Source organism: Xenopus tropicalis, chromosome 8 (assembly GCF_000004195.4).
Source record: "Xenopus tropicalis strain Nigerian chromosome 8, UCB_Xtro_10.0, whole genome shotgun sequence".
In the NCBI taxonomy this organism is placed as follows: domain Eukaryota; kingdom Metazoa; phylum Chordata; class Amphibia; order Anura; family Pipidae; genus Xenopus; species Xenopus tropicalis.
The window spans coordinates 13,036,004-13,053,615 of record NC_030684.2 but is presented as its reverse complement, the minus strand read 5'-3'; the positions used below and the strand labels follow the sequence as shown (position 1 = coordinate 13,053,615).

The 17,612-nt window shown below is 45.1% G+C and overlaps 1 protein-coding gene across 3 annotated transcripts in view; it reads left to right on the top strand.

Moving 5' to 3' along the window:
- Nucleotides 1-14,346, top strand: part of ass1 (argininosuccinate synthase 1) — a 59,265-nt gene extending 44,919 nt beyond the window's left edge. For all 3 annotated transcript variants that reach the window (XM_031890404.1, XM_031890405.1, NM_001011212.1), the window contains 4 exon segments: nucleotides 6,185-6,316; nucleotides 8,702-8,858; nucleotides 12,377-12,442; nucleotides 13,867-14,346. In XM_031890404.1, coding sequence (XP_031746264.1) covers nucleotides 6,185-6,316; nucleotides 8,702-8,858; nucleotides 12,377-12,442; nucleotides 13,867-13,909 — 398 coding nt within the window. In that variant the 3' untranslated portion in view covers nucleotides 13,910-14,346.
- The last annotated feature ends 3,266 nt before the right edge of the window (nucleotides 14,347-17,612 follow it).

Below are 17,612 nucleotides of genomic sequence, written 5' to 3'. Positions count from 1 at the left end.
GAACAGCCCTATTGGGTTTATTTAATGGTTAAATGATTCCCTTTTCCCTGTAATAATAAAACAGTACCTGTACTTGATCCCAACTAAGATATAATTACCCCTTATTGGGGGCAGAACAGCCCTATTGGGTTTATTTCATGGTTAAATGATTCCCTTTTCCCTGTAATAATAAAACAGTACCTGTACTTGATCCCAACTAAGATATAATTACCCCTTATTGGGGGCAGAACAGCCCTATTGGGTTTATTTAATGGTTAAATGATTCCCTTTTCTCTGTAATAAAACAGTACCTGTACTTGATCCCAACTAAGATATAATTACCCCTTATTGGGGCAGAACAGCCCTATTGGGTTTATTTAATGGTTAAATGATTCCCTTTTCTCTGTAATAATAAAACAGTACCTGTACTTGATCCCAACTAAGATATAATTACCCCTTATTGGGGGCAGGACGGCCCTATTGGGTTTATTTAATGGTTAAATGGTATGGAGATCTAAATTACAGAAAGATCCCTTATCCTGAAAACCACAGGTCCCCAGCATTCTGGATAACAGGTCCCATACCTGTACTATTCTGTCTAAGGGAAACAATATGGCACCTCCCTCCCATATGTATAAATACAAATATACAGAGAAGGAATGTTCTGGGCACACAATAAGCTGTACCCTCATACTGTACTGTCTAAGGGAAACACTATGGCACCTCCTTCCCATATGTATAAATACAAATATACAGAGAAGGAATGTTCTGGGCACACAATAAGCTGTAAGGGAAGCAATATAGTAGTACTCTATACAAAAGGCAAGCTCTGGGCATACAATATGCTGTAGCACCATAGTGATTATAAAGGGCTGAGTGCCAAGTTCTATAGCAGCACAGACAGAGAGAGAGAGACTATGTGGGTGCCAGTGCCTCTTAGACAGACAGGGATTGGCCGTTTCCCTGGTTTACTTGTGCGGATATCATCACTGCACATCTAGCAATAGGGGCTGGGTGTTCCACGCTAACTATGGAGTGGCGTCCGTGGGGCAGATGAAATTGCAATGGATTTGATGCATATTGTGTCTTTTCATACAGTCATTATCAAATTATGGTTTTTGCTCTGAAGGAGGCCTAATTAAGTGAAGAAAATTAAATCTGTGGGAGGGAAAGTGGGGCGCAAGGTTCAAGCTCTTAATTTTACCTAAAGAACAAAGGAGATTTTTTTTTTCTTCCTTCTCTTTCTTAACCCTTAAAATTGAAAAGAGGCACAAGGATAAAATAAAACTCTGTCTCCTAGGAAACAACAGGTTTTTTTTTTTTTAATCCTTCTCAACAATTCTGGCCCCAGTGACATGGGGTTATATTACTACTGCCTAGCCTTGAGCACAACATTCCTTCTCTGTATATTTGTATTTATGCATATGGGTAGGAGGTGCCATATTGTTTCCCTTAGACAGTACAGTATGAGGGTACAGCTTATTGTGTGCCCAGAACATTCCTTCTCTGTATATTTGTATTTATACATATGGGAGGGAGGTGCCATATTGTTTCCCTTAGACAGTACAGTATGGGGGTACAGCTTATTGTGTGCCCAGAACATTCCTTCTCTGTATATTTGTATTTATACATATGGGAGGGAGGTGCCATATTGTTTCCCTTAGACAATACAGTATGGGGGTACAGCTTATTGTGTGCCCAGAACATTCCTTCTCTGTATATTTGTATTTATAATTATGGGAGGGAGGTGCCATAGTGTTTCCCTTAGACAGTACAGTATGGGGGTACAGCTTATTGTGTGCCCAGAACATTCCTTCTCTGTATATTTGTATTTATACATATGGGAGGGAGGTGCCATAGTGTTTCCCTTAGACAGTACAGTATGGGGTACAGCTTATTGTGTGCCCAGAACATTCCTTCTCTGCATACTTGTATTTATACATATGGGAGGGAGGTGCCATAGTGTTTCCCTTAGACAGTACAGTATGAGGGTACAGCTTATTGTGTGCCCAGAACATTCCTTCTCTGTATATCTGTATTTATACATATGGGAGGGAGGTGCCATAGTGTTTCCCTTAGACAGTACAGTAAGAGGGTACAGCTTATTGTGTGCCCAGAACATTCCTTCTCTGTATATTTGTATTTATACATATGGGAGGGAGGTGCCATAGTGTTTCCCTTAGACAGTACAGTATGAGGGTACAGCTTATTGTGTGCCCAGAACATTCCTTCTCTGTATACTTGTATTTATACATACGGGTTGAGAGCTGCCATATTGTTTTGCTTAGTTCAGTATGACTATCTAGCCCAGACTGCAAACACAGAGAGGAGAGACAGCCCTGGCAGTGTCAGGCAGCATCACACTGATGGGCCCATTTACAGCGTGGGAGGTTGCTGCCCCCCTGCACCTCAGGCTGTCTCTATGTACTGACAGGGCACGCACCCGCTGCCTTTTAGCTGCTAACAGCTGTCACAGCACAGAAACCAAAAATCAGCCTGAAAGGTTGACACATGAGAGAGAAAGTGAGAGGCTGCGGACTGGCTATAAACCAGTTTTTAGAATCCTCCACATTGGCTCTGCCTCCGGCCGGGGAACCACAGCCTAACTGAATGCCCATAGGGGATCTATTGGGAAATATCAATGCAGCCACAAACAGCAATGTGATGCCGGCAGAGATGCAAGTCGCCTCCAGGGGGCACTATAGTGAATCTCCCGTATTCTAGGGTCCTGCAGCAAGTCGTACAAGCCTATGGTCCTTGCTCATTTCAATTCTTTTACATCTCTGCCCCATCAGTAATGTATTCTTGTCCGGTGCTGCCCTAGGTAGCAGACCATTGAGCCTCCATTGGTGCATTCACAATTACGTCACCAGAAGTGCAGTCACTGTGCCTATATGTATTGTCACTTCTGAATGCACGTTGCTAAGGAACCACCCACCTCTGCTCTCGGATTTGTTAGAAAAGTATCCAGCAGCAGGGGAAGGGGCTTTCCCTCCGAAAGTTTTATTTATCATATAGGCATCCAAGGGCTGCCCCTCAAAAGCTGCTGCTGTAGGCACAGGCCCTCGAGTGCGTATATGGTAAATATGTCTCTGTGCCCCAACCCTCCCCAATTTTTGCAAAAAAGGTAGTAACCCTAAAATATTCCTTCTCTGTATATTTGTATTTATACATATGGGAGGGAGGTGCCATAGTGTTTCCCTTAGACAGTACAGTATGGGGGTACAGCTTATTGTGTGCCCAGAACATTCCTTCTCTGTATATTTGTATTTATACATATGGGAGGGAGGTGCCATAGTGTTTCCCTTAGACAGTACAGTATGGGGGTACAGCTTATTGTGTGCCCAGAACATTCCTTCTCTGTATATTTGTATTTATACATATGGGAGGGAGGTGCCATAGTATTTCCCTTAGACAGTACAGTATGAGGGTACAGCTTATTGTGTGCCCAGAACATTCCTTCTCTGTATATTTGTATTTATACATATGGGAGGGAGGTGCCATAGTGTTTCCCTTAGACAGTACAGTATGGGGGTACAGCTTATTGTGTGCCCAGAACATTCCTTCTCTGTATATTTGTATTTATACATATGGGAGGGAGGTGCCATAGTGTTTCCCTTAGACAGTACAGTATGGGGGTACAGCTTATTGTGTGCCCAGAACATTCCTTCTCTGTATATTTGTATTTATACATATGGGAGGGAGGTGCCATAGTGTTTCCCTTAGACAGTACAGTATGGGGGTACAGCTTATTGTGTGCCCAGAACATTCCTTCTCTGTATATTTGTACAAGTAAAATATTTCTTAAAGGGGAACTCCACCCAATTTCCTCCCCTTTTTTGGTGTATTGAAAGAAAGAAAGAAATAACTTCAGGAAGAAGTTCCCCTTTACATTTTCTGGGGAAAAAAACTGTAAATACTGTAAACACTGTTTCTGTTGGTGTTGAGCGGGGGCAGAAGGGAGTAACATTGAAGGCCGTGGAAATAGGAAGGTTTTAACCTCATCACCCCAGGAGCCTCTTTGTTTGTGGATGGTTTAGCACATGATTTCTTTAGGCTTTAATAAGCTTTCAAGGTGTCACACAGGTCAGTGGGAAACTGTAAACTCTGCAGGAAGCATCTAAGTGAGAGATTAGCTGCCATTTAAGCGCTGTAGTGTAGCTCGGGCCCCAACTGTCACAACTGGGGGAGATCTAAAGGCAAATAAATACTGTAGATCTGCCCCAAAATCCAACTATTGTCAAGGGGGTTATAATTCTCTGGATATATGGCATTTAGCGCCTACAGTAAGGAGTGCACAGCACTTGTAACAACTCCAGAAAAGACCAGGGCGTAATAACATATTTGTATGGGAGATACAACTCCCAGAGAGCAAAGTGTATGGGAGATACAAATCCCAGAGAGTAAAGTGTACGGGAGATACAAATCCCAGAGAGTAAAGTGTACGGGAGATACAAATCCCAGAGAGTAAAGTGTACGGGAGATACAACTCCCAGAGAGTAAAGTGTACGGGAGATACAAATCCCAGAGAGTAAAGTGTACGGGAGATACAACTCCCAGAGAGTAAAGTGTACGGGAGATACAAATCCCAGAGAGTAAAGTGTATGGGAGATACAAATCCCAGAGAGTAAAGTGTACGGGAGATACAAATCCCAGAGAGTAAAGTGTACGGGAGATACAAATCCCAGAGAGTAAAGTGTACGGGAGATACAACTCCCAGAGAGTAAAGTGTACGGGAGATACAAATCCCAGAGAGTAAAGTGTATGGGAGATACAAATCCCAGAGAGTAAAGTGTATGGGAGATACAACTCCCAGAGAATAAAGGGCACAGGGGTAGTGAATGTAGGGTTATTACTCCCAGAATAGAGAGTGCATGGGGGTTATGACTCCCAGGGTGCATAGGGATTATTACTCTCAGTGTTTATAGTGAGTGTGGGGCTATTACTCCCAGAATAGAGCGTGTGTGGGGGTTATAACTCTCAGTGTATATAGTGAGTGTGGGGTTATTACTCCCAGAATAAAGCGTGCATGGGGGCTATAATTCCCATGGTGCATTGGGTTTATAACTCTCAGTGTATATAGTGAATGTGGGGTTATTACTCCCAGAATAGAGCGGCATGGGGGTTATAACTCCCAGGGTGCACGGGGGTTATAACTCTCAGTGTATATAGTGAGTGTGGGATTATTACTCCCAGAATAGAGCGTGTGTGGGGGTTATAACTCTCAGTGTATATAGTGAGTGTGGGGCTATTACTCCCAGAATAGAGAGTGCGTGGGGGTTATAACTCCCAGGGTGCATGGGGGTTATAACTCTCAGTGTATATAGTGAGTGTGGGGCTATTACTCCCAGAATAGAGAGTGCGTGGGGGTTATAACTCTCAGTGTATATAGTGAGTGTGGGGCTATTACTCCCAGAATAGAGAGTGCGTGGGGGTTATAACTCCCAGGGTGCGTGGGGGTTATAACTCTCAGTGTATATAGTGAGTGTGGGGCTATTACTCCCAGAATAGAGAGTGCGTGGGGGTTATAACTCCCAGAGTGCAGAGTGCATTAGGGGCTTCTCCCGATATGACAGCTGACAGCCCCTTTCTGCGAGTGTATTTGCAGGATCGCAGTCACTTAGCCGAGCGGCTGACAGGCCTGGGGTGGGATTGTCAGGGATAGGCTGGAGCGGATTTTGCAGCTCTCACTCACACCATGAGCCCACAGCCTTCCACTCTCTCCTCGTTTTAAATATTATTATTTTCTTGCAGATTATGCCTGGGCGAAAGTGAGAGTGAAGGGGGGGGGGGGAGTGAAAAGAAAGAAGGGGGGCGGGCGGGAGAGAGACCTGTTATTTAAAGGTCCTTTTGCACCGTGCCGCCTCTCCGCGGCTCTGCCTTTAATTACAGGCTTTCTGCGGGAGTCCGGCCGGCTAGCGACGGTGAAGTTGATCAGTCCCTGAAACCTGTCATTTTAGCCTCTTCAGAAAAGGGGAATCTAGACATTTTCACCACAAGGTGCGAAATGGTCTGTCTTTGCCCCCAGCGGTGCAGTAATGACACATACACTCTGCGGCAAGCTGGGACTGAAAGAGGTCCCACCGCAGTGCCTCTGTCACAGGCTTCATTAATGGTGTCATTTGCCGGCAATTTGGCCTCCGTCTATCCAACCCCTCCCTCCTCTCTCTCTCTTTTCTCTTCCCCTGCCTGGAAAAATGGCTAGGTATCTACGAGACGCCGGCTGGGACCATACTCTACCAGGCTCACTTAGACGTTGAGGCGTTTACCATGGACCGCGAAGTGCGGAAAATTAAGCAGCATCTGTCACAAAGGTTTGCCGAGCAGATCTACAATGGTAGGTGAAGCCCACCTCTGTGCCCTTTACACGTCTATCACTTGCACCAAATCTACGAACCCGGCACGCAAACACGTGACAATTACCGCTCACCTGTTTAAAAGCCACTACTAGGTTGCTATGGGTTACTAGACCTGGTGCAAACTTTACAACTTGTATTGCATTGCCCCCCATTATTTCTGACCTGTAGGAAGTAGAGGGTGTAAACAAACTTCCTTCCCCCAGGATGCAGGAAACTGTACTGTTACAATTTAGGGCTCATTTATGAACAGGGTCAGGCTCCCGCCCCCTAACGGGGTCAGGCTCCCGCCCCAGGCACCCCGCAGGGGCCCCCCTAACCCTCATCGCAGGGCCCCCCACCCAAAGTCCTACCCTGAGCGCGTAAATTTAACAAGTCAGGGGAGGAGCAGTCGGGCAGGGGGAGCACTGCAAGAGTCAGGTCTGGCCCGGCGGGGCCCACTAGAGCAAGGGCCCACCCGGATTTTTCCCGGTGTCCCGGTGGCCAGTCCGACCCTTATTATGAACAGTAGACATCAATGACGATATCCACAAAAAGTAGTGAACAGATTTAGACTGGGGTGTCCAGGGGCCACCGGGAGTCTGACTTCAAGAACCCCCTGTACTTCCTTCCTCTTTAATTATGCACTGTGATTGGTTCCAGCCGGGGAAAAGGGGTGGTCCGGGCGTGAAAGCAGGTGGGGCCACCAGATTTTTTTCCCGGTGTCCCGCCGGCCCAGTCCGGCACTGGTCCTGACCCATGTGCACTCTTAACAACTTGCAACTACCTGCAGGGAGTGCCAACCCATCACTTTTGCCCAAGACCGGGCACAAAAAAACTTCAGAATTGAAAAAATAAGGCAAAGTATCATGGTGGTTTTAGTATACTATAGAACGGCTAATTCCAAGCAACTTTTCAACTGGTCTTCATTTTTCTTTTTAATAGTTTTTGAAATATTTCCTTCTTCTTCCCATTCTCTCCAGCTTTCAGATTGGGGGTCACTGACCCCAACATCCAAAAAAAAAAAAAAAAAATCCAATAGAGCTACAATTTTATTGTTACTGCTACTTTTTAATTACACATCTTTATATTAAAGCCCTCTTCTATTTATATTCCAGCCTCTCATTTTAATCCGTGCCTGGTTACTAAGGTAATTTGGACCCTAGCCACCAGATAGCTGCTTCAATTCCAAGCTGCAGAATAAAACACTAAATAACTTAAAAACCACAAATAATAAAAAATGAAAACCAATGGAATGCTAAAAGTTAATATGAAGGTGACCAACCTCTTTAAGGTTTAGTTGCCCTTTAAAAATGAAGCGCTGTTCTTGGGAAAGTGTACAGGGTGGTTCTGCCTTGGCAGATTTCAGATATACATTTGGCTAGGAGTCACGGAACATAATACAGTGCAAGTCTGTACTTTCGAGGTCCAGTGTCGGGTTCCAGACTAGTTCATTTTGTTCCTTATTGATAGCCGGGGCTGCCCTAGGGAACGCCGGCTCAGTTAGAGTCTCAGAGACAGATGTGCTTGGATATTCTTTTCCAGGCACCCAAGCCCTAGCTCTTTCTTCCTAAAGCGACTAAGGTTACCTTAGGAGAAAGCCGGGGAAGGTAAGCTCACCTGTCACTGCTTCTAAGAACACAGCAGCCCATATGGGTCCTGATTTCTGACCCTGATAAAGGCAGGAGGTCAGGCCGCAGCCTGGTGTCTATTAGCAGAGCGAGCGGGACCCGGGGGGGGGGGGGGTAAGGTAACTTATGGCACAAGGAGGGAGTGCAAAGTACAAAACAAGGACTAAATATTAAATGAACTCATTGGGTGTCGCGCCTATTCCCCCAGGGAAATCAAGAGACAGTTTGAGCAAAGGAACAGATTTCTACTTGCAGTCTTGTTGTGAGACTGAAAAATGACATTATAAATGGCCAATATACCATCATTTTTTTTTAATTGGATAATTTATTGGAAATATTTAGACATAAATGGGTTCTTTATCGCTGTTTCACCTTGGCATTACTGGCTCAGCTTGCACTTTCAGCCTAAGCTGCCATGTTACTCAGATTCCCTATTACCTCCCATTGCCTTCCTATAGTGTTACAGTCCCCTATAAGCCCCCTGCAAATAATTAGAATGGGATCCCCCCAAAAAATGATCAACTTAATTCCATGCCTGGCCACAACCCCAATCCGCCGAAACCACAATCATATGCAAACCCTGTCCCATCACAGCTTGCAAATTGGACCTTCTTGTCTCCCAGGTACCCCCTCTGCCAAATGGCCTCTATGCCAGTACAATTGTTCCCCTGTAATAAATTGTGTTTCTAAATAGAAATATAAAGGTCCTGTACATGCAATAAGCTGCAATAATAATAACATGACTTTTATCCTCAGGGTTCTGGTACAGCCCGGAATGTGAGTTTGTGCGCAGCTGTATCACCAAATCCCAGGAGATGGTGGAAGGGAAGGTGCTGGTTTCTGTGCTGAAAGGCCAAGTGTATGTGCTGGGCAGGGAGGCACCCCATTCTCTGTACAACGAGGAGCTGGTCAGGTAAGGGCTTGGGATAAGGCTACCTAGGTTCTTGGAGAGACCCAAGTATTGTTTGTGGGTAGATATTGGCCCCATTAGTATAATGTGCTGGAATTTGCTTTATATTGGGATGTAGTGGCTCAATAAAAATGAGTCACTTACTTTATTTATTGTCCAAAATGGGGAAAACAACCCCTATGTTGGTATATGTATGGACTCATCAGTCAATCTAAAGATGGGCCCACCTACTACTACTACTAAGCTGCCCATAAATGTAAATATCTGCTTGTTGCCCTAATGTGGGCCAATAATGGGATCATAACTAGGGTCTATGCAGCCCTGCCAGCAGAATGCATCAATAGGCCAATGCCAGATGTAGGTTGGTAAGTTCATCAGTTTCGCTCCACAAATGGTCTTGGTCTAGACCAGGGGTCCCCAACCGTGTTTACTCGTAAGCAACATTTAAATATAAAAAATGTTGTGGAGCAATGCAAGCATGAAAAAGTTCCAAGGGGATGCCCAAAAAGAGCTGTGATTGGTTATTTGGTAGCCCAATGTGGAATGGCAGCCTACAGGAGGCTCTGTTTGGCAGTACACATGGTTTTATGCCTCTAAAATGTGCCAGAAATTAAAAAATGCCCACTTGCTTTGAGGCCACTGGGAGCAACATCCAACGGGTTGGTGAGCAACATGTTGCCCCTGAGCCACTGGTTGGGGATCACAAGTCTAGAAGGTCTAGACTAATGTCATCTTGCTCTGCTCTCTCCATCTAACCCTTCTGACTCCACCTTGCCCTATCGACTCCACCTTGTTCTACTGATTCCATCTTGCCTTTCTATGTGTACTTTCTTCCTCCAACTTCTACCCTGTGGGTGCCCTAAGCAATCACCCCTATCTAGACCCCTAATACACAGCTCTGGTCCAGAAACTCTCATAGTCCAATCTAAGCACAGCTGCAAGGTGATTATCACTAGCTTTACTTGAAAATATAAACTTCAACTCCATCCACCCCTCCTTACCTTTTCATGGAAAAAGAATGTAACCCTGACTCTTATTGACTGTGTACTAACCATCTTGCCTTTCTGCCTCTATTTTACCCATCTGGCTCCATCTTGCCTCACTATGTCAAGTAGCCCCCGTTCTTCCTACTCCATCTTCTGCTCTGCAGTGCCCTAAGCAATTGCCCCCTTCCAGACCCCCATAGACAGCTCTAGTCCAGACTCTCCTACAGTCAAGCCTAGGTACAGCTGATATATAAATATTACTGGCTGGCAATGAATATATTCACCCTAACTTCCATTTACGCCTCCTAACCTCTTCCTTGGAGAACTTGGAATTTCATGTAGCAACAACTGGGAACCCAAGGTTCCACCTGTAATAAGTTAGGGCAGGGGTCCCCAACCTTTTTTTACCCTTGAGCCACATTCATAAGTAAAAAGTGTTGGGGGGGGCAACACAAACATGGAAACAATTCATTGGGAAATCAAATAAAGGCATTTGATTGCCTATTTGGTAGTCCCTACATGGAGTGGCAGCCTACAGGAGGCTCTTTTTGGCCATACACCTGGGTTTTATGCAACCAAAACATACCCCTAAGCCAAAGCACTTGCTTTGAGGCTCCCAGGACAGGTTGGGGATCACTGAGCTAGGGTATAGCCTATGTATACAGTTGGAAACACCATATGGTCTGTCATGGTGGCTTCCTACATCTTCTTATGTTCTATTCCTCAAGTCTAGACACTGTGGCAGTGTATATAATCTGACTTCCGTAGGTGGAATAGAAATGGGATGGGTAGGGGATCTCAAATTATCTTCTCTCAATCCAGCCCCCCCCCCCCCCAACCACCTTGTGCAGCACCCCCCCATCCGCTTCCAAATCAACAGCTTCTCAAACATCCACCCCACTCATTATGTCACTCTCTCACTCGGGGAGACTGAATGGATAAAGTCAAAAGAGAAGAAGTGGAGGGGGGGCCCAGAAATATATAAAAGTGAGCACGAGCGGGAGAGAGAGAGGCGGCTTTTATACTTGCCGTGTCTCCAACCAATTGCCTTTTCTTTCTTTCTGATTTCTGCGTTGCTGCTTTGAAAGCTTTTGAATGACAGCATAACTGGAAGCAGGGATGCAAGTAACTAGCGAGGAGCAGCGCAGGGTGGAAATGCCTCCGCACAGTGGGTATAAAGTAACGTAATTATAGAGCAGGTCAGAGCCACTTCACTGAGCAAAAATAAAAGGCAACAGTTTCTTCTCTTGCTGGTTTTTTTCTCCTTTATTTTTTTTCACTTCGTACTTTAGTTTCACGTCGAGGGAGGTAAAATCATTCTAAAGTCTTGGGGGGGGGGGGGGAGAGATTCTCACCATTTAAGAATGATGGTAATTTTCGGTAGGGAGGGTAGGGAAGGGGTGGCTGGCAGGGTTAGGCAGGGGTTTGACTGTACAATTCTAGTGTTTTGGGCTCTAGGTAATAGCCAGTTTAGTATTAACAGCGCACCAAGATGAGCGGGCAGACTGGTGGGTATGTGGGGGGGAAGTATGGAATGCAGCAGTCATATCGGGGGAACTGGAGGAGAAAGAAGTAACACATACAAATCGATGTTCTGTGTGCCCAGAACATTCCTTCTCTGTATATTTGTATTTATACATATGGGAGGGAGGTGCCATAGTGTTTCCCTTAGACAGTACAGTATGGGGGTACAGCTTATTGTGTGCCCAGAACATTCCTTCTCTGTATATTTGTATTTATACATATGGGAGGGAGGTGCCATAGTGTTTCCCTTAGATAGTATAGTATGGGGGTACAGCTTATTGTGTGCCCAGAACATTCCTTCTCTGTATATTTGTATTTATACATATGGGAGGGAGGTGCCATAGTGTTTCCCTTAGACAGTACAGTATGGGGGTACAGCTTATTGTGTGCCCAGAACATTCCTTCTCTGTATATTTGTATTTATACGTATGGAAGGGAGGTGCCATAGTGTTTCCCTTAGACAGTACAGTATGAGGGTACAGCTTATTGTGTGCCCAGAACATTCCTTCTCTGTATATTTGTATTTATACATATGGGAGGGAGGTGCCATAGTGTTTCCCTTAGACAGTACAGTATGAGGGTACAGCTTATTGTGTGCCCAGAACATTCCTACTCTGTATATTTGTATTTATAGTTATAGGAGGGAGGTGCCATATTGCTGCCCTGAAACATTACCGTATGAGGGCCCCACACACAGGTCAATATGCTGATGACTCGATCTGGAGGGACAGCTTTTAGTGGCCCATGTATGGCCAACGTTACGCTTTTACAAGACATATGGGGTCATATACAAGTCTAGTAACCCACCAACCAATCAGCTATTTGCTTTCATACAGCTGATCAGTAAATGCTGCCTGCTGTTTGGTTGCTATGGGTCACCAGACCTGTAGCAAATGTTACATGTTGAACCCTCGTCCTTGTGCCAGTAAGTTACTCACCCACTTACATTGTAAGCTCCAGTACAGACATAATTTAACCCACTCTGCCTTTCCTCCTCTCATTTATTCTCAGCATGGATGTTCAAGGGGATTATGACCCAGCTGACGCGTGCGGATTTATCAGGATCAATGCACTAAGGTATGGAACATCCATAAGCATTTTTAGGCCAAGAAGTGTTCATACCTTTGCTTGTGTCTTTCCCATTCAAGCCAACTTCAGTCAAGGGAGCTGGTCAATGGCACTTTTAGCTGAAAAAGTGCAGAGTGTGATGTTGGACTGAAGTCCATATTCACTAATACAACATGCAACTGTTTTTTTACTGCTTTGGACCCTGTTTGTAGTCCAGATATGGTTGGTCTCCACTAAGCCCATGAGCTATAACATTTCCAAGATACACACACGAAATGCAGAACATTCCTTCTCTGTATATTTGTATTTATACATATGGGAGGGAGGTGCCATAGTGTTTCCCTTAGACAGTACAGTATGGGGGTACAGCTTATTGTGTGCCCAGAACATTCCTTCTCTGTATATTTGTATTTATACATATGGGAGGGAGGTGCCATAGTGTTTCCCTTAGACAGTACAGTATGGGGGTACAGCTTATTGTGTGCCCAGAACATTCCTTCTCTGTATAGTTGTATTTATACATATGGGAGGGAGGGGCCATATTGTTTCCCTTAGACAGTACAGTATGGGGGTACAGCTTATTGTGTGCCCAGAACATTCCTTCTCTGTATATTTGTATTTATACATATGGGAGGGAGGGGCCATAGTGTTTCCCTTAGACAGTACAGTATGGGGGTACAGCTTATTGTGTGCCCAGAACATTCCTTCTCTGTATATTTGTATTTATACATATGGGTAGGAGGTGCCATAGTGTTTCCCTTAGACAGTACAGTATGGGGGTACAGCTTATTGTGTGCCCAGAACATTCCTTCTCTGTATATTTGTATTTATACATATGGGAGGGAGGTGCCATAGTGTTTCTAGAACATTCCTTCTCCATATTGTTACTCTAGTCCCTACAGGATGAGTATCCAGAAGCAGCAATGGCATCTCTTGTGATTATAAAGCTGATTCTGAAGTGCAATAGGCCAGTGCTGATACTTGAGTATAAATGCAGAGATGAAGGGTAAATAAAGACAGAACTCACTTATAAAAAAAAAAAAGGTCCCTTTTTAACTGTAACGACGGACTAAGAGGCTAAGGTTATGCATTTTCTGGAGTTTGCCTTTTCTGTGCCTGTCATGGCCCCCGTTAGCAGCTCCATAAAAGCCTCTTCAGTGCAACCATAAAAGGCTTTTAAATGGCTTTTGAATCAGCGGCAGCAGCGAGCGGCGGGGACTTTTTCTCAAGGCGAGCGATGAACAAACGATGCATAATTCACTTACAGTTTATTTTTCTCTCCTTACAAGAAAGCTCCTTGACATATTAAGAAATAAAGTTGACCTTCCAGCTCCTTGTCTCTCCCCCCAGACAGTGATTTCATGTGAATGGATTGGGGGGGGGTGACCCTTACTAATTTACTGCCTTTCTCACTGAGCCTACCTCTCTTACAGGTTAAAAGAATTTCACCGGCTTCAAAAGAGCAAGAAAAACTAATAGACGAGCGAAGGCCACGAATGGATAGCATAGCTGCGCAGAGAGCCGTGCACCCCGATTCCCCAACAGTCACATGACTGATAAAGACCCCTTTGCGCAGTAGTGCATCAGTCTTCACAAGCACAAAAATCCCCTAGTGTTACATTTCATCCATTGGAAAGAAAAAGGGGCTAATCTACTAAACTAGGTGCTAAACTGCACCAGCACAGTTGCCGTTGGCAACCAGTAGGTTACGTTCAGTCTACTCACTAGCTTTAGGACCCCACCCAAATCTTTAAGAAGAAGACCTAGTGAAACTGCTTATGACTGCCTCAAAGCCCTTGTATGGTCTTCTTCCCCTAGTGGTAGATAAGGGTTACTGCACCGGTTAAATTTAGCCCCAGTATATAATAGAATACTATTTGTTGAAGCAATAAAATGTACTGTATGTACTGGCATTAAGTCTGAAGTTTTGTCATTTCAACATACATCTAGGGCACACAGCAAAAGTGCATACTGATTGGATCACAGTGTTGGACTGGCATTTCCAGGGCCTATCAGAAGTCTAAAATGAAGGGCTCACCACCTGTTGCAGTACTATGCCACCCCAATGCCTATTACCAGCAGAGGCATTCTGTCTCACTGCCTGCTGACATGCCCAAGATAGTGGGGCCCAACAGAACCAGGGTCCATCTGAAGATAAGAAGGCGTGGCAGTGAGATCATGGGGGGTGGAGGGGGTCAATCAGAAGCCAGGAATGGAAAGACTGGGGAGGATGAGGGGCTGTATGTGGTGAGAAAGGGCTTAAAAACCCGGGTCAAGCGGCAGAACCGTTCAGGAATGGGTGAGAAGGACAGTATTAGAAGTTCATCAGAACTGTACTTGCTGGTAGAGTAGTTATAACAGCCCAGCTATAACTAGTGATTTTCAAATACTGGTTGGTGGCAACCCAACACACAAGTCAGTAGGGTAGATATTAGAAGTATACAGATGTTCTGGGCCCTATCATTCCTGAGACCCTGAGAAGACCTCATGGGCCAATCGAATGTAGCACTTGCAAGGACTCTTGCACCCTTTCGCCCACTCTATTTGATTCCATTAATTTTATTTGAGGTGCATGTCACCCTTACCAACCGGGATGTACTTTCTTTATAGGCACCCAAAGGTCTGTCTAAGCACCTTCACGTGGGATGACCCATGGGTGCATTTGGTAATGCTTGTGGGTATTTATCTGCACTGCAACATTTCAAGTAGGCCTAAAGAATCACTTCATCGGGCACATCACAGAAGTAATAGGTTTTCTGGTTGCCAGGGTCAGTGACTGTCACATTTCAGGCTGGTGAGAAGCAAAGAAAACAGCAGAGATTGAAATATTCTGAAGTGACCAACTGGTGGAGAAAGCTCCAGACGAGCACAGCAAATTCTCAGGCGCCAGCCTTGGAACCGCTTCAGAGCTGAATAAAACATCATTCGTTCATCATGTTCGTTGGTAGAAGCAAAAATGCTGCTTTATTCACTTCTAAATGGCCAATGCCCAATGCATGATGGGTCACAGGCTTCCCAAGGCCCTACATGAGCTCCCCTGCTGTGCCAGAATCTCTGTCTGATCTGTAAGCTGGTCAGGCCCGCTGGGGTCACTTCGATCAATATCTAATCTCTGGGCCTCTCCTAGCGGAAGTGATAGTCTATTGCATGCCTGTAATGGCTCCTCTCTTGTGGAAAAGGCTAATCTTCCTCAGCTGTAGCGTCACCGCAGGTGTCCTGGAGCTCAAGAGATGCCACTGTCCTTAGCAGTGAGGAGAGCAATGCCACGCAGCCCACTTGGAAACAGCAATGAAAGTGAGTGCAGTCAAGCAGATAACGCTGTCCTAATGGCTGCTTTATACAGAAAACCCTTTTGTTGCCAGTCCGGGGGCTGCCGTACATTTCTCCGCTCTCTTAGACCTAAATATAGGATGCAAAGGTTCCGTCCTGCGATATAATCTAGGGAATTAAATACCACGTTGTAATCCGAACCCAAATTTTCACGTGCCAATTTTAAAATGGAAATGTTTTGGGGGGTTTGCTCAAATTTGAATAAGTGGAGACTCCATGCACCACCCTGCCCAACATTAAATGGGGAGCATAGGAAAGGCTTGTGTAAACGGCCTTCATATTGTTGTAGACCAAGGTTCATCAATGTTTATTAATTGTGAGCAACATTTAAATTTAAAAAAAGTTGGGGAGCAATGTAAGCATAAAAAAAAAAGTTCCTAGGGGGGTGAGCAGTAAGGGCTGTGATTGGTTATTTAGTAGACCAATGTGGACTGGCAGACTACAGGAGGCTCTATTTGGTACATGGTCTTTATGCCTCCACACAGGGCCGCCATCAGAAATGACGGGGCCCCTCGCAAAAAAAATTTCTGGGCCCCCCCAATCAGTACAAAGGACACACAGACATAAAAAGTATCAGAGCCCCCCTAATGCTATGTTGGCCAGGGCCCTCTATAAACAGTGCCGCCAATTTTCCACCATACACTGTGCCCCCAATTGCCCCCCAAAGACGATCTTCTTTGGCTTCAGCGGTGGCTGCTTCTTCGGCGGCAGCTCCGGCGACTTCGGCCTCAAGACAGGCCCTTTCATAAGGTTGTGCCCTGCATGTACTGACGTCATGCGTACGTACGGGGCACAACCAATCAGATTAGCCGCTGACCACCAATGATCAAGATGTCCAATGTTAAGGTGGACTGGGCCCGTATTTGATTATAGGGGGCCCCAGCTAACCAGAAAAGTTTAGCCCAGCTGGGCCCCCCTTAAAAGTGGAAATTCTCTGGGCCCTGCCTCCACAACTTGCCTCCAAGTCTGAAAATCCAAAATAAACACCTGTTTTGAGGCCACTGGGAGCAACATCCTGTTGACCAAACCACACTTGACTTTATATCCAGCTCATTCAGGTATCTAACAGAAAATGTGGATGGCCAGGACTAAATAAGTCCTTGCATACAGTCAAGAAAACATTGAACAAGCCCTGGGTGCTCTCATACCCTACGGTAAAGTGGCCTACCACTGGTGTATATCTGACCAGGGCCAGGGACACACCTGGTCAATAAAAACAGAAATGTCAGCTCACCCATATTATTTAGGGGAAATGGGCCGACAGAATTTGGGGGTGGGACCAAGATGCACCCACATCATTTTGAATCCAGGTTGGCGTCTATTGTCATATTATTTGGCAGATAGACATTCCAGAATTTAGAAACGGTTTGGCATCTGGTCTGAATGCTGGAATGATGGAAGAAGATCAGTGTACAGATTCCGACATCAGTTTGGCCAAATAAAGGTTCGGTATTGATGTGGTTTTCAGCCTGTTCAAGACCTCTTAATATTTCAATATTATCTTACCCGCAAACATGGTGTCCCAGGGCATTACCTGCAGTATGTAGAAAGCAAGCAGGAAAGCCCTTTCCACTATATCAGTGGCTTTTTTCCAAGTCCCAACCTTTGCACAGGGATTATATCAGTTAATAACAAGGTTACCAATATAGGAAAACACCGGTTTTCTTAGGGCAACAAATAAACATTCATCCCAAATCGCTTCAAGGTGCGCTTTCAAATAATTGTCCCTAAATAACCTACTTAGCCTTCAGGGCCCCTCCTGCCACTGCTCAAGTTGGGGTAGCCCCAAAGTATGGGAACAACTGCCTCCCCATAAAGAGAGTTGAAGTTGAAGTCCAATAAACTGATA